This window comes from Chiloscyllium punctatum, chromosome 11, assembly GCF_047496795.1.
Source record: "Chiloscyllium punctatum isolate Juve2018m chromosome 11, sChiPun1.3, whole genome shotgun sequence".
Lineage (NCBI taxonomy): Eukaryota > Metazoa > Chordata > Chondrichthyes > Orectolobiformes > Hemiscylliidae > Chiloscyllium > Chiloscyllium punctatum.
The window spans coordinates 82,744,484-82,769,079 of NC_092749.1; the positions used below are offsets into that span (position 1 = coordinate 82,744,484).

General features: G+C 40.9%; 1 protein-coding gene across 5 annotated transcripts in view; it reads left to right on the forward strand.

The window, feature by feature from the left end:
- Positions 1-24,596, forward strand: part of snx14 (sorting nexin 14) — a 209,391-nt gene that overhangs the window by 141,294 nt on the left and 43,501 nt on the right. For all 5 annotated transcript variants that reach the window (XM_072581136.1, XM_072581137.1, XM_072581138.1 and 2 more), the window contains 5 exons: positions 1,467-1,578; positions 3,221-3,261; positions 5,463-5,582; positions 9,968-10,091; positions 19,535-19,699. In XM_072581136.1, the coding sequence (XP_072437237.1) occupies positions 1,467-1,578; positions 3,221-3,261; positions 5,463-5,582; positions 9,968-10,091; positions 19,535-19,699 (562 nt within the window). The remainder of the gene's footprint in view (positions 1-1,466; positions 1,579-3,220; positions 3,262-5,462; positions 5,583-9,967; positions 10,092-19,534; positions 19,700-24,596) is intronic.

The window sequence follows — 24,596 nt, forward strand, 5'->3', positions numbered from 1 at the left end:
AGCTGGCGATGTTGGTTCATCTGGGATCCAATTATGGTTATGGTTATGGTTCCAGCTTTTGTTTCATAACTCAAACCTTCCATACTCATCAACATCCTGGTAAATGTCTTCTGAACCCTCTCCAGTTTGATGATTATAATCGTATAACTGGGCGACCAGAGCTGGATGCAATAGTCCAGGAGAAGCCTCACCATTGTCCTTTGCAACCTCACCATGACTTCCCAGTTCCTATGCTCTGAGCAATGAAGGCAAGCGTGCCAAATGCCTTTTTAACCACCCTAGTCAAAGGACTGTTGTTTTAAATAATTTGAAATTGATAATTCTCCTTTACTGTTAATTTAAATATTGGAAGAGTCCCTTGCTTTGGCTAAATAATTGAAATGTTTGACAGGATAGGTGTTTCACGGGGAGAAAAGATTTTAAAACAAAATATGACACTAAGCCACATTAAAAAAAAAATTAGAATAGCTGTCAAAAGCTTGAACAAAGAGGAAAGTAACAGGAAATTCCAGAGCTTAGGGCCGATGAACCTAAAGGCAGATCAAAGTCTGGGACTCTCCTGCGTCTTGGAGTGCAAATGTTTTGAATGATTGCAAAGCTGAGGAAGGTTATGTAGATAAGGAGAGGTAAGACCTTTGGCAATGAGGATGAGAATTTTAAAATCAAAATGTTAGCTGTTCAGGGGGGCAGTATAGGTCAACGAGTTGAGGGATTATGGTTAGAATGGTATTGGATGTGAAATAAGATAGGCAGCAGAGATTTGAATGGCAGCAAATTTAGTGGTTAGGACTGGGCATGCTGGCCAGTGGTATATTAGAGTAGTTGAGTCAAAAAGTTACAAAGGTGTTGGAGAGGATTTCGCTGGAAATAGCACTAAGCCAGGAGTGGAATCAGATGATGTCATGGAGATGAGAATTGGAAGTCTTAGTGATGATGTCGACATATATTCAAATATAACACCAAGATTGCAGATGGCCCAATTAGCTTAAATAGTCGACAGGGAGAGCAGTGGAGCTGATGAATAATAGTTACTTGTAGGAAATTACTGCTCATTGTACTCAGTCAACTGAGCAATCTGACATTTAGAGATAGTGGAGCAGGTAAGGTTTATGGTGAGGTGAGAATTGGGTGTCAGCACAGTATGTATGGAAACTTACTTGTTTTTGAATTATATTTCCAAGGGTCAGATGAGAAAAAGAGGGTCCTTCTCCAAAGATGACAATCTAAGAATGCCCTTAAACAAAGTTCAGAAATTAGTTGTGAATGAACAGCCTTCACTTGAACATTTCATAATAGTATAACTGACTATGATGTTAGTCTAGATTTCCTCTTGTAAGTTTTAAATCAAGTGATAACTTACTTACATTAAGTAGGTTAAAATAACCCATTTGGAAAATTGAGTGTTTAAGGTCCAAATGTTCTAGTTAAACCATGAAGTTGATTTAATACTTAAACTTTATTAATAGAATTTGCTGAAACACCCAGAACTAAGCAACAGCCAACTCCTGGCCGATTTTTTATCCCCAGATGGCTGTCAATCACAGTTTCTTGAAAAAATTCTTCCGGATGTAAATCTGGGTGAGTATAATGATCTCTTCAGACCATGCTGCAGATTGCATTTAGTCTAGTTTTTTTTAAAATATAAAATGAGTAATTCATCATTGTAACTGATATGACTCAGAATTATGGAAGTAGACACAGTTTTGACCTTAAAAAGAAATTCAGATTAGAAACTTGTGCTATTGTATGTTTATATAATAACATGTGGCAAATAACAGACATTAATGAAGCTTTATGCAAACATTGATTTACAACATGCTTGTGTCACAATGCAGTGGGTGTCAGTGCATAATGCCTTTAGCTGTAGCCAGCCAGCAATTTTGTTCAGGTTCAAAAAACATATTTTTCGGAAATTGACCGCAATTCAAATAATATGTATGTGATTGATTAGTTATCTGAGCTTAAATTTTATGTTGGGATTGTGTACTTTTATAAAATTGAGTAATCATGTCATTGCGTCATAAAATTGTATAGCATGGAAACAGACCCTTTGGTTCAACTCATCCATCAACCAGTTATCCTAAATTAATCTAGTCCCATTTGCCAGCATTTGGTTCATTTCCCTCTAAACTCTACCTATTTATATACCACTCTAAATGCCTTTGAAATGTAATGATTGTAATGGCCTCTACCTCTGGCCGCTCATTCCACATGCATCACCCTCTACAACTCTTCAAAATCTTTCTTCTCTCACCTTAAACCTAAGCCCATTAGTTTTGGATTCCACTAACCTGGGGAGGTTTTGGAATGTGTTTGGGACATATTAAATGGATCCAGTTCTGAATAAAGAATGAACTCTGATTCAGATCAGTTCTGGAACTTTCCTTGACATCTTCACTTACTGCCTTTTCTTCACCTCAGCTTGATTAATACTACCCAGTTTTGATTGAGTTCACAAGGTTTGGTAGAGAAGCTGAAATAGTGATTGGGGGTTTAGTGCCTCACTCCAGCCCTCTGCTGTTTTAACTAGAATGATATTTCCAATGTGAAGGTCATGACCCATTGACATCATTAATGCTGCAATGAGATTGATAATTAAAATTGTGGATAGTCAGACAGTGCCAAATTGGAGCATGGCTAGGAGGTACACTTTGTTATTGGAAGGATTCTTTGGGGACCAGAGGAGCAGGATTACACTCAAGGTCCCACAAACAATTATCTGCCCTTAGTTTCCAGCTCCCCCCCCCACCCTGACCATCACCTTCAGCACCTGTCTTTGTGTATGTGCTGACATTGTGCATCCACCTCTGTTTTTACTCTCTCAAATCTTGAAATCGCTCTTGCCAGTATTGTGCAAGAGAATCCGAAAAAAGATCTCTCACAGAGGAATTGATTTCAACCATCCAGATTTTGAGTTAAAATTGGGGATTGTGTATGTGTCTTTATGAGTTTGTCCATTGTGAGAAATGTTGTAATTTCCTACTATATAGCTAAATCCCAACACAGGCTAGAGGGAATGAGAAAGTATGAACTGACAATGAAAGCTGAAAGTATAAATGAATTTGGCAACGCATACTCAATGGATATAACAAGCACTTAAATTGTAGAGAGAAGTTGTTTGAATAGAGCTGGAGTATAAACCACTTATAAACAGAACGCAAGAATTTGTTAATAACTGAATTAGGATTCCTCAAATACGATATGGTGTTATCTGTTATAGGGAAGATTATCAAGTCTGTCCCTGGAAAACTCATCAAGGAGGTAAGTTCCAGTATCTTTTTTATTTACAGTGATTCATCTGCACAATATTGTCAGTCAAGGTGAGCAGATCACATGTTCCCAGGTTTTCACCTAGAATGGATTGCTGGGGAATGTACAAGAGTAATATTTCACAAACGCCCATTCAGTTGTGGAACTGTTTCATTTAACGTAATCAGTGCATTTGGAAATGAAAACTGCCACTACCTTGTGTTTGATATACTCTTGAATGATTTCAATAGAAAGTGTAGTTGTTCAATCTGCAGGCGAGTTAAGAAAAATGTTGTTAGCCCAGATTTGATCTACATGCACGTTGAACCATAGAGACACACATAGGAACTTGATAGTACGGAATCTGCTGAAAAAAAATTTTTGTTGAAGCCTTTTGTTGTGATCAGGATATTTTACAAGAATACAAATTCAAAGGGAAAACCATGAGAGGAGAGTCCTAATTGTTTAGAAAATAAAATCTGATACGTAGAGACGTTGCTATGGAGACTGCATCCATTAATGTTGATTGACTGGTAACAGCCAGGCTTTAAAATTTTAAACCAGGTTGGTTGACTTTGATTCATCAAGGTATTGTCATGAGAAATGAACCAATGAATGGCTGTCTCTTTTCTGTTGCAACAGGCAATTTACCAACTAATCAACATTCTTCTCTTATACAGTATAAATATTAGTTTTCCCCTTGAATTTGTTTGTACAAAATGTCCTGATGAGTGCAAAATGGAAAGCTTTAGCAGATCTTCATTTTTTTTCATCAATTCTCTAGTTCTTAATGACCAAGTGGCTATTTATACACCTGATACATTTGTACAAAACTTGGATAGCAGCAACATAGTTTATCTGCTCTTAACTGTAAGTTAAGCTTTCAATTGAATTTCCTTAGTAGTGTGTTAAGTTCAAGGCTTTCCCTGTTTTCATTTTCAAATTTACTGCTAAAGTGAGACAGTCCTAAGGTTGAATGTGAATTTATGCAAAATGAGATTAACTATTGCTTTTCACCTTTGGATAATATTTCCTCAATCATCTTTATAGCTTGGTCTTGCCATGAACTGATCTGAATATATCCCTTGCATATTATTGGTCAATGCCACAATATGTATCACCTTTAGGAAGAGGGTCCTAATATAGAGACCATTCTCATTAATGAAAACTCAGAGGAAATCTTGCTGTCAATCTGTCCGAACCTCCATGAATTAGCTGATCCATTTGTTATGTTTGAGGATTCCTAACTGACTTCACGTTTAAACCATAACCTGCAGCTAGTAGAAATATGAAACAAGTGAGCAAAACATTCAGCAAGTCAAAACTTTGACAAAGGGTCCAGCTTGAAATGCTGAAACCTTTGTTTATCTCAATAGATGCTGCTGAATTTTTGAGTTTTTTTTGTTTGAGCTTATTCTTTAATTATGACTGATCTCTTTGCACTCAGCTGAACTCAATCTGCCATGTGATGTTGGAAGTCTGTTCTGAGCTGCAATCAACCCACTTGGCCTAGGCCTTTGATGGATTGTCATTGCAACTCGTTTTTTTTATGAACGTGCATCCGTTGAAATTCTGACTGATGTTAATGTGATGGAGGAACCTGGTTGGGGTTAGTTTACTTATATGACATGACAAATCTAGTAGTACAAAGGGCCTGTCAGAAACTGATAGTAATCAGTCTGATAGCATCTTACAATTTTAACTATTAACTTTGTCACATGGTCAGGCCAAATTCCTCCTCAATAAATTTGTTCAACTGATCATCAAATTGCAGTAATCCAAAATAATAAATAAAATTAGAATTAGAGTTTAGGTTTTATTGTCACATGTACTCATGTACGGAAGTACAGTAAAAAGTTTACAATGTCACCCTCATAGTGCTGTACCTAGGTACAAATCTTAGCTACGAAGAGAAATAAAGAAAGAAAAGGTCACTTGCTGTTGCACTGACCGAGATCTGATAACTCCAAGTGACTTTCTCCTAGCTATTGTTCATTGAAACTATAACCTCTATGAAGTAGAAAATGTATTAGTTCGATACTTTCTTTAAAGAAGCTATTAATCAAATTGAAAAGTAACATAAGTACAATGGCATTCCCTACGCTACTTTATATTTAGCTGCACCTTCCTCATTTTATGTCTGCCTTTATTTCAAATTGTACAACATGTGCAGCATGTATGAAGCTGTATTTATTTCCCTGTTTTGGTTGCAGAAAGGCCAACATCTGGAGTCATTCCTCACAGCATTTATCAACTCCTGTGAGGCTCCCAAACCTAAACCAAGTAGACCAGAACTCACCATTCTCAGTCCTACTTCGGAAAACAACAAAAAGGTAAATTTGAGAGCAAGTGTATTTGGCAGGTAATTTGTGGGAAGAGCCAATCAATGTTACATATTGACCTTTTTTTCTTAAATCACACTTGGTAATTCAGTGCTTGCTGAAATTGTAACAATTCTTATTCAGTAGATTCTTCAGAGGGGTCACTGGATCTGAAATGTTAACTCTTGATTTCTATCCACAAATGCTGCGAGACGTGCTGAGCTTTTCCAGCAATTTCTGTTCTTGTTTCTGATTTCCAACATCTGCGGTTCTTTCAGTTTTTTTAGATATTCATCATCTGCTCTGCAGTTGAGATTATATTATGATTAACATTTGCAATAGACTCCCAAATGTTTGTCCATGTATTTGGTAATCCCAAAGTAATGAATAATTTTAATGAATTTAATCATTTTGAATTTGGACACTTAATTTGAGACTTGGCTAATATTAAACTTTGGAAGGTGGCAATGCTAGTCCATTGATCTTTGATATGTGACTATGTTGGTGTATGATGGCTATTTGAAAAATTCACACTACAATTTGTAGTTTAACGAGAAGCAAATCGTCAGCGAAAAAGTTGAAGTAAATGCTTTCACATTGGAACTTTGCGAAAAACCTAATCATTTTCAGAATTAACACTGTTTACAACAAGAATAATATTTATATATTGCAGCAGCAACTGTCTACCACACCTATTTTCAAGAGTCAGGAGTTAGTGCTGTTTTTGAGAAATGTACATCTAGAGGACATTTCAACTTCAGTAATAATTCTTCTCTGCTATATTCCAAATTTATTTCAGATTTTTTTAATGGATATGAAGGTATTTGAGAAATATGGGGATAACACAGGAAGGTTGAATTGAGGTGGATCATTCATGATCATCTTTGACAGTCCGGGTAGTCTTTGCCAATGCCCAATTAAAAAGCTAATGGACATGTTATGGTCCAGGCCAGACCCCCTCAAAACATTTCAAGAAGGTAGCCCAACCCCTAACTTTCTAGTTGTTTAAACAATTGTAAGGTGGATATTCCAGGAATGATGCAGCTGATCAAACCACTTAGTTTCAAACAAAACAGCATTGATTTACAGACTACCAAATGAAACACAAGCAAAAGAAAACAGAATTTAGAAATACAACTATTTGAAAACCAGACTGACATGATATCCTCCACACTTAACATAGAGCTGTTCCGATTTTCTGTAACATCCTATAAACACATCCCTTGATTCAAACACAGGTTCTTACAGGGGAGAGAGATGGCAGAGAGAATCAGCCAGGGATCATTGGCTGAAGCATGGAACTCTCTTTTCACTGCAGCCGCTTTCTTTGACTAGTAGCTTTGAACAGACCGCTTGCTAAAAACTAAACTAAACGAGAAATATCCCTGAATAGGGAGAACTGGTCACTCCCCTTTCATTGTACAAGTGTTTTAAAAAAAACCTGAAAGACCTTTTCCCTGATTATTGCCTTAGGCACTATCTGTTAGCCAGAACCAAAATGGCCTAATTCTAGACAAATCCCCTCAATAACAAGTATACTGTTTTGGATACTGTCCTGGGGGACAACGTACCAGGTATACAGGTCTCTGGCACAGAGTCTGTCCCTGTTGCTCAAAAGGGAAGGGGGGAGAGGAGAGCATTAGTCATTGGGGACTCCATAGTTAGGGGGACAGATAGGAGATTCTATCGGAATGAGAGAGATTTGTGATTAGTGTGCAAAGGTCCGTGCTGTCTCGGGTCGTGTTTTGGGCCCCTTAAGGGGGAAGGGGAGTAGCCCCAAGTTGCGGTCCACATAGGCACCAACAACATAGATAAGAAAAGGCATGGGGATGTAATGGAAAAATTCAGGGAGGTAGCTGGGAGCTTAGAGCTAGAGCAAACAGTTGTTATCTCTGGTTTGTTACTCATGCGACATGCTAGCGAAGCGAGGAATAGGGAGAGAGAGCAGTTGAACACATGGCTACAGCGTTGGTGCAGGATGGAGGAATTCAGATACCTGGATAATTGGGGCTCATTCTTGTGTAGATGGAACCTCTACAAACAGGATGGTCTACACCTGAGCCAGAGGGCGCTCATTATCCGGGGTAGTGGGGGGCGGGGTGGGGGGAGATTTGCTAATGCTCTTTGGGAGAATTTAAACTAATTCAGCAGGGAGATGGGAACCTAAACTGTAGTTCCAGTGTCCCGGAGGTTGAGAGTAGTGAGGTCATGAATAAGGTTTCAAGGTCAAGCAAGCAGGAATGTGGTTTGAAGTATATCTACTTCAATGTCAGGAGCATCTGGAATAAGGTGGGTGAACTTGCAGCATGGGTTGGTACCTGGGACTTCGATGTTGTGGCTATTTCGGAGACATGGGTAGAGCTGGGACAGGAATGATTGTTGCAGGTTCCAGGGTTTAGATGTTTCAGTAAGAACAGGGAGGTTGCTAAATGAGGGGGAGGTGTGGGAAGCATTGTTAGTCAAGGACAGTGTTATGGTGGCAGAAAGGATGTTTGATGAGGACTCGTCGGCTGAGGTTAGAAACAGGAAAGGAGAGGTCAACCTGTTGGGAGTTTTCTATAGACCTCCGAAAAGTTCCAGAGATATAGAGGAAAGGATAGCAAAGATGATTCTCGAAAGGAGTGAAAGTAGCCGTAGCTGTTATGGGGGCTTTAACTTTTCTAATATTGACTGGAAATGCTATAGTTCGAGTATTTTAGATGGGTCAGTTTTTGTCCAATGTGTGCAGGAGGGTTTCCTGGCACAGTATGTAAATAGGCCAACAAGGGGCGAGCCCACATTGAATTTGGTACTGACTAATGAACAGGGCCAGGTGTTAGATTTGGAGGTAGGTGAGCACTTTGGTGATAGTGACCACAATTCAGTTATGTAGGTATATACCACAAGGCAAAAGTTGTAGGTGGGGAAAAGGCAATTATGATGTGATTAGGCAAGATTTAGGATGCATAGGATGGGAAAGGAAACTGCAGGGGATGGGCACAATAGAAATGTGGAGCTTGTGCAAGCAACAGATACTGCGTGTCCTTGATAAGTACGTACCTGTCAGGCACGAAGTGGTCAAGCAAGGGAACCGCGGTTTACTGAAGAAGTTGAATCTCTTGTGAAAAGGAAGAAGGAGGCTTACGTAAAGATGAGGCATGAAGGCTCAGTTAGGGCGCTTCAGTGTTACAAGTTATCCAGATGGAGTTGTGGATAGTGCAGAAGGATGTTGTAGGTTACAGAGGGACATAGATAAGCTGCAGAGCTGGGCTGAGAGGTGGGAAATGGAGTTTAATGTGGAAAAGTGTGAGTAACAGGAATGCAAAGTACTGGGTTAATGGTAAGATTCTTGGTAGTGTGGATGATCAGAGAGAACTCTGTGTCCATGTGTACAGATCCCTGAAAGTTGCCACCCAGGTTGATAGAGTTGTTAAGAAGGCATATGGTGTGTTAGCTTTTATTGTTCAAGGGATTGACTTGTTGAGCCATGTGGGCACATTGCAGCTGTACAAAACTCAGGAGCAGATGCACTTGGAGTATTGCAGAATTCTGGTCGCTGCATTATAAGAAAGACGTAGATGCATTGGAAAGGATGCAGAGGAGATTTAATAGGATGTTGCCTGGTATAGAGGGAAGGTCTTATGAGGAAAGGATGAGGCCTTGAGGATGTTTTTGTTGGAAAGGAGATTAAGAGGTGACTTAATTGAGGCATACAAGATAATCAGAGAGTTAGATAGGATGGACAGTGAGAGCTTTTTTCCTCGAATGGTGATGGCTAGCACGAGGGGACATAGCTTTAAACTGAGGGCTGATAGATATAGGACAGATGTTAGAGGTAGGTTCTTCACATAGTAGTAAGGGCATGGAATGCCCTGTGTGCAATAGTAGTAGACTCGCCAACTTTAAGGGGATTTAAATAATAATTTGATAAATATATGGATGATGATGGAATGGCGGAGGTTAGAAGGGCTTCAGATCGGTTTCATAGGTTGGCACAACATCGAGGATCGAAGGGTCTGTACTGTGCTGTATTGTTCTATGTTCTATGTCCTAAATCGGAACCTCTGCCTTTTACAACCCCTCTTGGAAGAAACACAAGGACAACGTAATCTCGTCATACATGTTCATTTTATTGTATGCAATTTGAGGGTAGATTGACTAAAAATGTCAGATTCCTTGTATACTGTACCCACTTCCTATCAATGTTCAATTTACTTTGTTTAACACTTAAGGCATCTTACTTGGTCCTCTGACTCACTCGCACCATCATGAAAAATATATTAGTTACAGTTTTTCCTGTTTAAAATACATGAATAATCATGGAAAGTAAATGATAGCAGGTGTAAATGTGGAGTACCATGTTTAAATATTGTAGAAGGAATGAGTTTCATCAGTTGTTAATATTGCCTTTCTTTCAGCTTTTTAATGACTTGTATAAAAATAATGCCAATCGTTCTGAAAATACAGAGAAGAAATATAACCAGAACTACTTCATGGAAATGATGACGTTAGATGGTGTTTACGATTATCTGATGTATGTGGGTGAGTGAGTTTTCTGACTGTCAGACATTCAAGTTGAAAATTGCACCTATTGAAGACTGCATCCTCCAGAATTGTGGCTCATTGAATGTGATATCATGCTTTACATTGATACAGTTGTCCAACCTTAACATGACTTCTATATTTATTATGGATGCAGGCATAGCAGAGTCAGATGGTCATCTGTTATGAGATCACTATTGGCTTTTTGCTGAGATGCTTTTTTAATGTAACACCAATAACTTTGATTGAACAAGTAGTAAATAATTCTGTCCCGCAGTGTTGCGTTGTTTTTATAGTTTAAATGTTGCTTTCCATTTCATACCGTCATTGGACCACTATTACACTGTCATTTTAAGCCTGCTTGCTGACAGTTATAGGAATGTAAGAGCAGGAGTAGCTCATTCTCCTTCCGACCCAGTTCTGACACCTCAATCCGAACATGGCTGAATCGGGCCTCAACACCACTTAGCTATCTTGGCTCTATATTACTTGCTCTCCTTAAATATCAATTAATCTTTCCTAAAGGTCTTATTACTGTGTCCACACACTTTTGATGGAAAGAGTTCAGATTTTCATCAAGGTTTGTGTGAAAAATGTCTTTTCTAATTTTCTCTGTAACCAGCTAGGTCAAATGATAAGATACCCTGTTAAGAATTATTTCATTAGAAAAAATAGTTTCTCTTTACGTATCTAACAAAAACAATTTGTTCTCAAAATTAAAATTAATATCATTAGACAGCTACTTGCAGGTAAGTCCACATTTAGAATGTGGTAGCCTTTTAAAAGTACAATAGCGAGAATTCAGGAACAGCATGCCCCTCTTAGAATGAAGGGCAAGGACAGCAGTTATAAAGTCATAGAGATGTACAGCATGGAAACAGACCCATCTATGCCGACCAGATATCCCAACCCAATCTAGTCCCACCTGCCAACATCCGGCCCATATCCCTCCAAACCCTTCCTATTCATATACCCATTAAATGTTGCCTCTTAAATGTTGCATTTGTACCTACCTCCACCACACTCTCTGGCAGCTCATTCCATACACGTACCACGCTCTGCGTGAAAACGTTGCCCACTGGGTCTCTTTTATATCTTTCCCCTCTCACCCTAAACCTATGCCCTCTAGTTCTGGACTCCCCCACCACAGGGAAATGACTTTGTCTATTTAACCTATCCATGCCCCTCATTATTCTGTAAACATCTATAAGGTCACCCCTCAGCCTCTGACACTCCAGGGAAAACAGCCCCAGCCTGTTCAGTCTCTCCCTGTAGCTCAAATCCTCCAACCCTGGCAACATCCTTGTAAATCTTTTCTGAACCCTTTCAGGTTTCGCAATAACTTTCCGATAGGAAGGAGACTAGAATTATGCGCAATATTCCAACAGTGGCCTAACCAATGTCCTGTACAGCCGCAACATGACCTCCCAACTCCTGTACTCAATACTCTGACCAATAAAGGAAACCATACCAAACGCCTTCTTCACTATCCTATTTACCTGCGACTCCATTTTCAAGGAGCTATGAACCTGCACTCCAAGGTCTCTTTGTTTAGCAACACTCCCTAGGGACTTACCATTAAGTGTATAAGTCCTGCTAAGATTTGCTATCCCAAAATACTGCACCTCGCATTTATCTGAATTAAACTCCATCTGGCTCTTCTTAGCCCATTGGCCCATCTGGTCCAGATCCTGTTGTAATCTGAGGTAACCCTCTTTGCTGTCCACCACACCTCCAATTTTGGTGTCATCTGCAAACTTACTAACTGTACCTCTTATGCTCGCATCCAAATCATTAATGTAAATGACCAAAAGTAGAGGGCCCAGCACCGATCCTTGTGGCACTCCACTGGTCACAGGCCTCCAGCCTGAAAAACAACCCTCCACCACCACCCTCTGTTTTCTACCTTTGAGCCAGTTCTGTACCCAAATGGCTAGTTCTCCCTGTATTCCATGAGATCTAACCTTGCTAATCAGTCTCCCATGAGGAACCTTGTTGAACGCTTTACTGAAGTCCATATAGGTCACATCTACTGCTCTGCACTTATCAATCATCTTTGTTACTTATTCAGAAAAACTCAATCAAGTTTGTGAGACATCTTTTCCCACGCACAAAGCCGTGTTGACTATCCCAAATCAGTCCTTGCCTTTCCAAATACATATGCATCCTGTCCCTCAGGATTCCCTCCAACGACTTGCCCACCACCGAGGCCAAGCTCACCGGTCTATAGTTCCCTGGCTTGTCTTAAATGATTGAAATATGCACCAATTTCAGGCTGGTCTTGAGCCTCTCTATTGAGCACTCAAACTGTGAGCACTGAATCTAGGCCTGAAACAGACTGGTGAATTTCTACAGAGGCACAAGCTACAAAACCGTCCTATTTGAATGCTTATTTTCCTCTAACTATCACGACAACACATTGAGGCACAACATCATTTGAAATATTGGAGAATATGGAACATCTAATGTTCCTTCGTAAATTCAACACACAAAATTGTATTGATTATATTTTTGAGTTGATCAAAATTACCAGAGTTGCTTTCGTCCTTTCCCTGGTAAGAAAGGTTTCATCGCCAAGGTCATAAGCTTCAAATATTGGTTTGCTCCAGTCTTTTACGTTGACCATTTCTGCAACATTCTTGTAAACAAAGATGATTTAAAAGCAAATCTATTCACAATTTAAGCATCTCTACTTCGATGAAGATATTGATAACTCGCTGTATTGGTCATTTTTTGCATGTAACTGCTGACATTTGCCTCACCTCCATAGTCAGCTCATTCATTTGAAGGGAAAAGTCAGGTAATTTTAAAAGTTGCCTGAGTCAGGTAAATTTAAAAGTAAGTGTGGAGAAGAACAGGCAGGATTAGGTTAATGAACATGTTGGAGTATGTCTGAAGTATATTTATTTTAGTATAAGAAGTTGAACAAATTAGGCAAATGAACTTAGAGGCTGGGTTAGTACGTGAATTTAACAATGTTGTAACCATTACAAAAACCTTAGTTGAGAGAAGGGCAAGACTGGTAGCTCAACATTCCGATATTTAGATGTTTCAGGTTGATGTGTAGATATTGATATCTTTAATTCACAAAATTTCCAATTCATCTCTTCCTCCTGTGATGTGTTTGTGGCAACATAGAACTGTACAGCACAAGAATAAGCCCTTCAGACCACGTTGTTTCCTGAACATGCCGCCAAATTGAAACAGTCCCTTTTGTCTGCCCTTGGTCCATATCTCTCTTCTTTGCATATTTCTGTGCTTGTCTAAAAGCCCACTAAGTGCCCATATTTTATCTGCATTCCAGGCACCTCCTACACTGTGTAAAAGAACAACTTGCCCTCCCATCTTCTTTGAACGTTCCCCTTTTATCTTAAATACATGCCCCATAGTATTAAGACATTTCAACTCTGGGAAAAAGATTGACTGTCAACCCTACCGATGCATCTCACATTTTTATTGACCTCTTTCAAGTTTCCTCTCTGCCTCTGCCACTCCAAAGAAAATAACCCAAGTTTTTCTAGCCCTCCTTTTAGCCCTGCCTCTAATCCAGGCAGCATCCTGGTAAACCTCTTCTGCACCCTCCCTAAATCCTCCGTGTAATGTGGCAACCAGAATTGAACACAATTCTCTTAAGTGTGGCCTAGCCAAGTCTTAAAAAGATGCTTCATTACATTCTGACTCTTGTACTCAATTCCCTAATCAATAAAGGCAAGCATGCTATGGGCTGCTTTTACCACCCTATCTACTTGTGTGGGTACTTCTAGGAAGCTGTTGACTTGAATCCCAAGATCTCTCTGTACATCAATGCTGTTGAGGGTCCGACTCTTAAGTGTATAGGTTTCCTTTACATTTGATCTCCCAAAGAAGGACGGATTGCACCTAAATTGGAAGGGGACTAATATACTGGCAGGGAAATTTGCGAGAATTGTTTGGGAGGATTTAAACTAATAAGGTGAGGGGCTGGGACCCAGGGAGATAGTGAGGAAAGAGATCGATCTGTCACCGGTACAGCTGAGAACAGAAGTGAGTCAAACAGTCAGGGCAGGCAGGCACAAGAAAGGACTAATAAATTAAACTGCATTTATTTTGATGCAAGGGGCCGAGCACGGAAGGCAGATGAACTCAGGGCATGGTTAGGAACATGGGACTGGGATATCATGGCAATTACAGAAGCATGGCTCAGGGATGGACAGGACAGGCAGCTTAATGTTCCAGGATACAAATGCTACAGGAAGGATAGAAAGGGAAGCAAGAGAGGAGGGGGAGTGGCATTTTTGATAAGGGATAGCATTACAGCTGTGCTGAGGGAGGATATTCCTGGAAACTCATCCAGGGAAGTTATTTGGGTGGAACTGAGGAATAAGAAAGGGATGATCACATTATTGGGATTGTATTATAGACCCCCCCCCAATAGTCAGAGGGAAATTGAGAAACAAGCTTGTAAGGAGATCTTTCCGTTATCTGTAAGAATAATAGGGTAGTTATGGTCGGGGATTTTAACTTTCCAAACATCGACTGGGACTGCCATAGTGTTAAAGGTTTAGATGGAGAGGAATTTGTTCAGTGTGTACAAGACAATTTTCTGATTCAGTATGTGGATGTACCTACTAGAGAAGGTGCAAAACTTGACCTACTCTTGGGAAATAAGGCAGGGCAGGTGACTGAGGTGTGAGTGGGGGAGCACTTTGGGGCCAGCGACCATAATTCTCTTTGTTTTAAAATAGTGATGGAAAAGGATAGACCAGATCTAAAAGTTGAAGTTCTAAAATGGAGAAAGGCCAATTTTGATGGTATAAGGCAAGAACTTTTGAAAGCTGATGGGAGGCAGATGTTCGCAGGTAAAGGAACGGCTGGAAAATGGGAAGCCTTCAGAAATGAGATAACAAGAATCCAGAGAAAGTATATTCCTGTCAGGGTGAAAGAAAAGGCTGGTAGGTATAGGGAATGCTGGATGACGAAAGAAATTGAGGGTTTGGTTAAGAAAAATAAGGAAGCATATAGACAGGATAGATTGAGTGAATCCTTAGAAGAGTATAAAGAAAGTAGGAGTATATTTAAGAGGGAAATCAGGAGGGCAAAACGGGGGCATGAGATAGCTTTGGCAAATAGAGAATTAAGGAGAATCCAAAGGGTTTTTACAAATATATTAAGGACAAAAGGGTAACTAGGGAGAGAATAGGGCCCCTCAATGATCTGCAAGGTGGCCTTTGTGTGGAGCCACAGAAAATGGGGGAGATACTAAATGAATATTTTGCATCAGTATTTACTGTGGAAAAGGATATGGAAGATGTAGACAGTTGGGAAATAGATAGTGACATCTTGCAAAATGTCCAGATTACAGAGGAGGAAGTGCTGGATGTCTTGAAACGGTTAAAGGTGGATAAATGCCCAGGACCTGATCAGGTGTACCTGAGAACTCTGTGGGAAGTTAGAGAAGTGATTGCTGGTCCTCTTGCTGAGATATTTGTATCATCGATAGTCACAGGTGAGGTGCCGGAAGACTGGAGGTTGGCAAACATGGTGCCACTGTTTAAGAAAGGCGGTAAAGACACGCCAGGGAACTATAGACTGGTGAGCCTGACCTCTGTGGTGGGCAAGTTGTTGGAGGGAATCCTAAGGGACAGGATGTACATGTATTTGGAAAGGCAAGGACTGATTCTGGATAGTCAACATGGTTTTGTGCGTGGGAAATCATGTCTAACAAACTTGATTGAATTTTTTAAAGAAGTAACAAAGAAGATTGATCAGGACAGAGTAGTAGATGTGATCTATATGGACTTCATTCTGGATTAGTGGTGCTGGAAAATCACAGCAGTTCAGGCAGCATCCGAGGAGCAGTAAAATTGATGTTTCGGGCAAAAGCACTTCCTGATGAAGGGCTTTTGCCCAAAACGTCAATTTTACTGCTCCTCGGATGCTGCCTGAACGGCTGTGCTTTTCCAGCATCACTAATCCAGAATCTGGTTTCCAGCATTTGCAGTCATTGTTTTTACCACTATATGGACTTCAGTAAGGCGTTCAACAAGGTTCCCCATGGGAGACTGATTAGCAAGGTTAGATCTCATGGAAGACAGGGAGAACTAGCCATTTGGATAGAGAACTGGCTCAAAGGTGGAAGTCGGAGGGTGGTGGTGGAGGGTTATTTTTCAGACTGGAGGCCTGTGACCAGTGGAGTGCCATAAGGTTCGGTGCTGGGCACTCCACGTTTTGTCATTTACATAAATGATTTGGATGCGAGCATAAGAGGTACAGTTAGTAAGTTTGCAGATGACACCAAAATTGGAGGTGTAGTGGATAGCGAAGAGGGTTACCTCAGATTATAACAGGATCTTGACCAGATGGGCCAATGGGCTGAGAAGAGCCAGATGGAGTTTAATTCAGATATATGCAAGGTGCAGCATTTTGGAAAGCAAATCTTAGCAGGACTTATACACTTAATGGTAAGGTCCTAGGGAGTGTCGGCGAACAAAGAGACCTTGAAGTACAGGTTCATAGCTCCTTGAAAGTGGAGTCACAGGTAGATAGGATAGTGAAAAAGGCATTTGGTATGGTTTCCTTTATTGGTCAGAGTATTGAGTACAGGAGTTGGGAGGTCATGTTGCGGCTGTACAGAACATTGGTTAGGCCACTGTTGGAATATTGCGTGCAATTCTGGTCTCCTTCCTATCGGAAAGATGTTGTGAAACTTGGAAGGATTCAGAAAAGATTTGCAAGGATGTTGCCAGGGTTGGAGGATTTGAGGTACAGGGAGAGGCTGAACAGGCTGGGGCTGTTTTCCCTGGACTGTTGGAGGCTGAGGGTTGACCTTATAGAGGTTTACAAAATTATGAGGGGCATGGATAGGATAAATAGACAAAGTCTTTTCCCTGGGGTCGGGGAGTCCAGAACTAGAGGGCTTAGGTTTAGGGTGAGAGGGGAAAGATAGAAAAGAGACCTAAAGGGCAACCTTTTCATGCAGAGGGTGGTACGTGTATGGAATGAGCTGCTAGAGGCTGGTATAATTGCAACATTTAGGAGGCATTTGGATGGGTATATGAATAGGAAGGGCCTGGAGGGAAATGGGCCGGGTGCTGGCAGGTGGGGCTAGATTGGGATGGGATATCTGGTCAGCATGGACGGGTTGGACCGAAGGGTCTGTTTCCATGCTGTACATCTCTATGACTCCAAGTGTAGCACCTCACACTTACATGGATTAAACTCCACCTGCCATTTATCCACCCATATCTGCAACTGACCTATATCGCGCTCTATCCTTTGACAACCTTCTGCGCTGTCCACAACTCCACCAATTTTCTTCAAACTTACTAACCCAGCCATCTGCATTTTCATCCAAGTCATTCATATATATCACAAACAGCAGAGGTCCCAGTACTGAACCCTGCGGAACACCACTAGCCTCAGACCTCCAGCCAGAAAAATACCCTTCCATCACTACCCTCTGCCTTCCAAGCCAATTCTGAATCTATGTGGCTACGTTACCATGGATCCATGCATCTTAATCTTTTGGATGACCCTCCAATGAGGAATCTTGACGAAAGCCATACTAAAATCCATGTAGACAACATCCACTGCTGTATCCTCATCGATCATCTTTGTCTCAAAGCCATGCTAACTGTCCCTAATTAGGCCATGCTGGTCGAAATGTGTCAATCCTATTCCTAAGAGTTCTCTCTCATTGCTTCCTAACTATCAGTGTGGGACTCACTGGTCTGTAGTTTCCTGGATTATCCCTATTCTTCTTCTTGAATAGAGAAACAACATTAGCTACTCATCAGTCCTCCTAAACCTCTCTAGTGGCTAACAGGATTACAAGAATAGTGGTGAAGGCCCCAACAATCTCCTTTCTTGACTCTCGGTAACCTTAGATAGATCCCGTTGGGCCATAGGGACTTATCCACCTTAATGCTCTTCAAAAGACCCAACACCACTTCTTGCTCGGTCTCAAAATATCCTAGCATATTAGCAAGCTCCACACAAATCTCACTATCCTGCATATCTTTCTTCTGGATGAACACTGGCACAAAGTACTCATTTTGAATCTCGTCCACATCCCCTGCCTCCAAGCACAAGTGCCCTCCTTTATCTTTTAGTGGTCCTGCCTTATTTGTCATTATCCTCTTGTTTTTAATGTATGCATAGAATGCCTTAGGATTCTCTTTGACTCTACTTGCCAAGGTCATTTCAATGCTCTGTCTTGCTCTCATAATTCCCTGCTTTCCTGCTTTCTTTATATTCCTCATGGGCCCTGACTGGTTTTAGTTTCCTAAACCTTACATTTGCTTATTTTGTCCTTTTGACTAAATTCATTGTGGGCGGCACGGTGGCACAGTGGTTAGCACTGTAGCCTCACAGCGCCAGAGACCGGGTTCAGTTCCCACCTCAGGTGACTGTGTGGTGTTTGCACATTCTCCCAGTGTCTATGTGGGTTTCCTTCGGGTGCTCCGGTTTCCTCCCACAATCCAAAGATGTGCAGGTCAGGTGAATTGGCCACGCTAAATTGCCCGTAGTGTTAGGTAAAGGGGTTAAATGTAAGTGAATGGATCTGGGTGGGTTGTGCTTCGGCGGGTCAGTGTGGACGTGTTGGGCCGAAGGGCCTGTTTCCACACTGTAAATAATCTAATCATAACTTCCCTCGTTATCCAAGGGTCCTTTACCTTGCCACCCTCATCCTTCCTCCTTACTGGAACATGCCCATCCTGAACTCTGATCAATGTCCTTATTCCATCTATCTTTATCTCCTCCAACTCTACTGCACTTTGTGATCTCTGTTTTTCTCCAATTCTGATCTTGTGTGCATCCTTAATACCACAATTGGTTGTCACTCCATGAGCTGCCTATCTGTTTGGGGAGTCCTTTCTTAAGCCTCTCTGCCTCTCCTATAACCTTCCTTCTTTGACTAAGCATTTGACCAAACAATATTACTTTTGTACGCTTAAATTCGTTCTTTAATGCTCTCGTGTAGTGTGTTTTACAGTGTTAAATTTGTTATGTCGGTGCAATTGTTCAAGTTCAATGTTAGTGCAAAGAATGCATGAGGAGCAATTGCAAAGATGAGCAAAACTACAAGGAAAATATGCAACTGGATACCATTTAACACAGTGGTATTGTTGGATCAAATTTAATAATGTTGATCTAGTCTTGTCTACATATAATGGATTGCATACATTTATTTGGGATAAAATTGGAGAGAGCTTATGGAAAAATTCTACTTCAGGCTAGATACGGACATCACATTACAGGTAGCTTGAGAGTTGCAGGTTTGCCCATATGGGAGTGCCAGGAGCCACATTGCTGTGCTTGTTTCCTTGAATCCTGTCATCTTTTTTTAACCATAAAAATAAATCAACAGCTAAGAACAATGGTGGTCAGAGCCAAAATGCTCAACTATATGCTGCGTTTGGAGGTGAATTTATTTTGCTCATCATTTTTATCTTGAATTGCAGGACGTGTTGTTTTTCGCATGCCAGACTGGTTGCATCACTTATTAATGGGTGGACGGATTCTCTTTAAGAACACGCTTGAAGCATATTGTGACAATTACCTTCAGTATAAGTTGAGCCAGTTGTTACAAGAACATAGAGTGGTTTCACTTATAACTCTGCTCAGAGGTGGGTCAATGATAATGGTTTGTTTTTGGAAGATGTTCATTCTTTCAGCTGGCTAACCCTCAAGCTCTGAAATTCTCTCCCTAAACCTTGCACCTTTCTTTCCTCCTTTAAACTCTACCTTTGATCAACCTGCTAGAATGTGTGGTTCATTGTCAAAATGTTCTTCATATTGCTACCATTTGAAAATCCTGGGGCATTTTTGCCATGCTAAAGAGGCCATATAATTGCAAGTTGTTGGAATACATAAATCCTAGTAAATCTTTCAGTTGGACAGATTGAAACTGGCAGGTACAATATTGTGAGTATAACAATGATGTGGCTGCAAGGGCGTCAGGACTGGGAAATGAAATATCCAATGATATGTGTCCTTTCAAATGGGCAGAGGGAATGGGCTTGCCTTGTTAGAAAGAGATTAAGTTAAATTGATAGTAAGAAATAATATAGAGTCATAAAATGTTTGGTTAGAGTTGAGGAACCGCAAAGAAAAAGATATCTTGTCAGACTTATTGTATAGGCCTCTTAGCAGTAGTTAGGATCTGCAGAAGAAAACAAGTCAGGAGATAGAAAAGGCTAAGAAAGGTACAATTCCAACAATCATGGGGCACTTCATACGTAAGTGGTTTGAGAAAACCAGGTTGGTAGCGGATCCCAAGAAATGGAACGTTTGAGGTTTTGTTTGGAGCAGTTTGTGATAGAATCGACTAGGGAACATGCAATCTTGATTTATTGATGTGTAATAAGGTAGACTTAATTAGGGAGCTGAAAGTGAAGGAACCCCGAGGGTGCAGTGGCTGTAATATGATGGAATACACCCTGTAGTGTGAGAGTGAGAAGCTGGAATCAAACGTAACAGCATTACAATTGAGTAAAGGGACTGCAAGTGCATGAGGAAGGGGCTGGCCAGAGTTAATTAGAAGGGGAGTCTAGCCTGGCAGGGAAGACACTGGAACAGCAATTGCAAGAGCTTGGGAGGCAAAGCAGAAATTCATCCCATGAAAGCTGAAATATGCTAAGGGAACCATATCAACCATGGCTGACAAGGGAAGTTGGGGACAGCATAAAAGCAAAAGAGAAACATACAATGTGTGATTAGTGGGAAGCCTTTAAGAACCAGCAGAGGAGAACATAAAGAAATGGTGTTCAAGGTTGGTGGTGGTGGGGGATCGAAAGAGAAGATGAAATAAATGAAATATGAGGGTAAGCTAACTCGCTGTATAAAAGAAGATTGCAAGAGTTTTTTAGATATCTAAAAGGTAAGAGAGAGGCAAGAGTGAACATTGGATTGCGGGAAAGTGATGCTGGAGAAGTAGTAATGGGGAGCAAAGAAAGGCAGGCAAACTGAATAGGTACTTTGTGTCAGTTTTCATAGTGGAAAACCCCAGCAACATAATAGAACTTCAAAAACAGTCAGGACAGAGGTAAGTATAGTGGCTATCACTAAGGGGAAGGTGCTGGGGAAGCTGAACAGTCTGAAGGTGGATAAGTCACCCAGACCAGATGGACTACACTCCAGATTTCTGAAGGAGATAGCTGAGGAGATGATAGCGGCATTAATGGTAATCTTTCAGGAATCACTGAAGTCAGGAAGGTTTCCAGAGCACTGAAAAAAGCTTAATGTAGTACCATGGTTAAAGAAGAGGAAGGCAGAAAACAGAAAATTATAGGCCGGTTAGCTTGAGCTCAGTTGTCGGTAAGATATTGGAGACCATTACGTAGGATGGGATTGTGGAGTACTTGGACGCACATGGTAAACACAGCATGACTTCGTCAAGGGGAGCTCATTGTCTGACAAATGTGCTAGAACTCTTTGAGGAGGTAACAAGCAACTTAGACAGAGGAGAGCCAGTGGACATGATCTACAGATACATGCTCTATATGAGAACTATCAGCAGCACAATTTGGCTATAATGTTGCTGATTTTTAAGAACGCTTACCTCTGTTTACAATAGCGTGATTTCAGCAACGATTGCTTCGCACAATTTGTTCTACACGTGCGCCGAGGTGTCTCTGCTGTGCTGTGTTGTGCATGGCCGATATCAGCAAAGCTTCTGCATTGTTCTGTGCATCCACTGATGTCAGCGAAGTCTTTGCACTGTTCTGCGCATGTACTGATGTCAGCACTGAATTCTCCGTGCCAATGTCAGTTGCCCTCAGAGCATGAAAGGTACAGGACTATATATTGAGCAGCTTCATCTAAAAAATTAAACTAATGAATGTTCATTGCTCTCCCTCTGAGACAAGAATATTCTTTGTTTAATTTCTGATCAAGCCCTGTATAATTCCTGCAGGATTATTACTCTTATACATACTATTTGCCTTTCAAATGTGTTCTTCTACTTGCATATCACGCAATCTGCTCCTAGCTTATGCCCTCCAGTTTTGCTAAACAAAAAAGGATAGTGACAAGAATGTTAGCAAGAAGCATGCTGGTAATAAAATTGCAGCTTGTGAACACAAAAGAAAGGTGATAACACTGGAAGAGAAGTTAGATGTTAAAAAGCGTTTTGAGTATAAGAACTACCTATGCTTAGATTTCCAGAAGGCCTTTGACAAGGTGCCACACAAGAGGTTGTTAAATAAGCACATGGTTTTAGGGGTGACGTACTGCATGGATAGAGGATTGGTTCTGGATTAGTGGTGCTGGAAGAGCACAGCAGTTCAGGCAGCATCCAAGTAGCTTCGAAATCGACGTTTCAGGCAAAAGCCCGTCATCAGGAATAAAGGATGAAGGGCTTTTGCCCGAAACGTCGATTTCGAAGCTACTTGGATGCTGCCTGAACTGCTGTGCTCTTCCAGTACCACTAATCCAGAATCTGGTTTCCAGCATCTGCAGTCATTGTTTTTACCTAGAGGATTGGTTGACCAGCAGAAGACAGAGAATAGAGATAAAGTGGTCTTTTTCAGGATTGTGACTAGTGGAATTGTGCAGGGGTCAATGTTGGGGCGGAAACTTTTCGCATTGTACATTAACAATCCGGACAAAGGAACTGAAGGCATTTTTACTAAGTTTGAAGACGGCACAAAGATAGTCGCAGAGCAGGCATTTTTGAGGACAGTGGGAGGTTACAGAAGAACTTGGACAGAATTAGAATTCCGACAGTGTGGAAACAGGCCCTTCGGCCCAACAAGTCCACACCAACCCTCCAAGGATCCATTCCCATACACTTACCCTTGAGTAATGTACCTAACCTACACATTGCTGAATACAATGGGCAATTTAGCATGGCCAGTTCACCTAACCTGCACACCTTTGGATTGTGAGAGGAAACTGGAGCACTTGCAGGAAACTTATGCAGACACAGGGAGAATGTGCAAACTCAACACACAATCATCCAAGGCTGAGGTCCCTGAACCCAGGTCCCAGGCGCCATAAGGCAGCAGTGCTAACCACTGAGCCACCGTGCTGCCATGGCAAGCTCAGAGTGAGCAAAGAAGTGACTGATGGAATACAATGTAGGAAACTATGGAGTTCTGCACTTTGATAGGAAGAATAAAGCTATAGAATGTTCTCTAAATGGGGAAAGGCTTCAGAAATTTGAAGCATAAGTTCAAGATTCTCTACAGATTTGAGTGCAGGTTCAGTTGACAGAAAGGAAAATGCAACATTGTCCTTCATTTCAAGAGGGCTAGAATATAAGAGCACAGATGTACTGCTGAGGCTGTATAAGGCTCTAGTCAGACTGCATTTACAATATTGGGCACAGTTTTGCATTCCCTGTCTAATGTGCTTGTGTTTAAGGGAGTCCAGTGGAAGTTTCCAAGAATGATCTCTAAGATGAAGGGTTTGTCATATGAAGAGTGGTTGAGGACTCTAGGTCTATACTCAGTGGAGTTTAGAAGAATCCGAGGTGTCCTCATTGAAACTTACAAAACACTGTGACGCCTGGAGAGAATGGATAAGGACAAGCTGTTTCCATTAGTAGGAGAGACATGGACCTGAGGAAATAGTCACAGAGTGAACAAATGACCCTTTAGAACTAAGATGCTGAGGAATTTCTTCAGCTAGCGGTTGTTGAATCTATGAGCTCATTGCCACAGAACGCTGTGGATGCCAAGTCACTGAGATAGATAAGTTCCTGATTCATAAGTGGATCAAGGGTGTCGGGTAAAAAGCAGAAGAATGAGCTTCAGAAACATATCAACCGTGATTGAATGGTGGAGCAGACTCACTGGGCTGAATGGCCTAATTCTGCTCCTATATCTTATGGACTAATGCACAACTATTGGATGAGAAAACAGTCCATTGTGAAATGACTGATAGGTTTGGCCAGACTGAGCATTTCTCCTGTTCCACATACTTCTCGACCTTAGTTTATTTGTGTAGTGAATGAGTTTGCTTGCGTTGTCCAAATGCTTCCTGGCTTCTCTGCTTCCAGTGACGAATGACAGCTATTGATTTTGCCACTTACCATGTTTGCTTAAAGACCAACCCAACTCAACTTTCTGCTTTCTCACCCACTTGCTTACTTGTACCTTTTGGCCAATTCTCTTGATTTCTGCATCCAGATTTTACCACCGTTACCTACCCAAACCTATAGGCAGGATATTATTAAGTTGGAGATGGATCAGAAAAGATTTATCAGGATGTTGCTGTGACTAGAGGGTATAAATTATAAGGAGAGGCTGGGACTTTTTTCCCATGAATTATAGGAGGTTGAGATGTGATCTTATGGAAGTTTATAAAATCTTGATGGTCATAGATAAAGTGAATAGCAATGGCCTTTTCTTACGGTGGGGGAGTTCAAAACTAGGACGCATATTTTTAAAGTGAGAAGAAAAAGATTTAAAAGGGACCTAAAGGGCAACTTTTTCACACACAAGGTGGTTTGTATGTGGAATGAACTGTAGGTAGATGAAGGTACAATTTACAGCATTTAAAAGATATTTGGATAGGTAA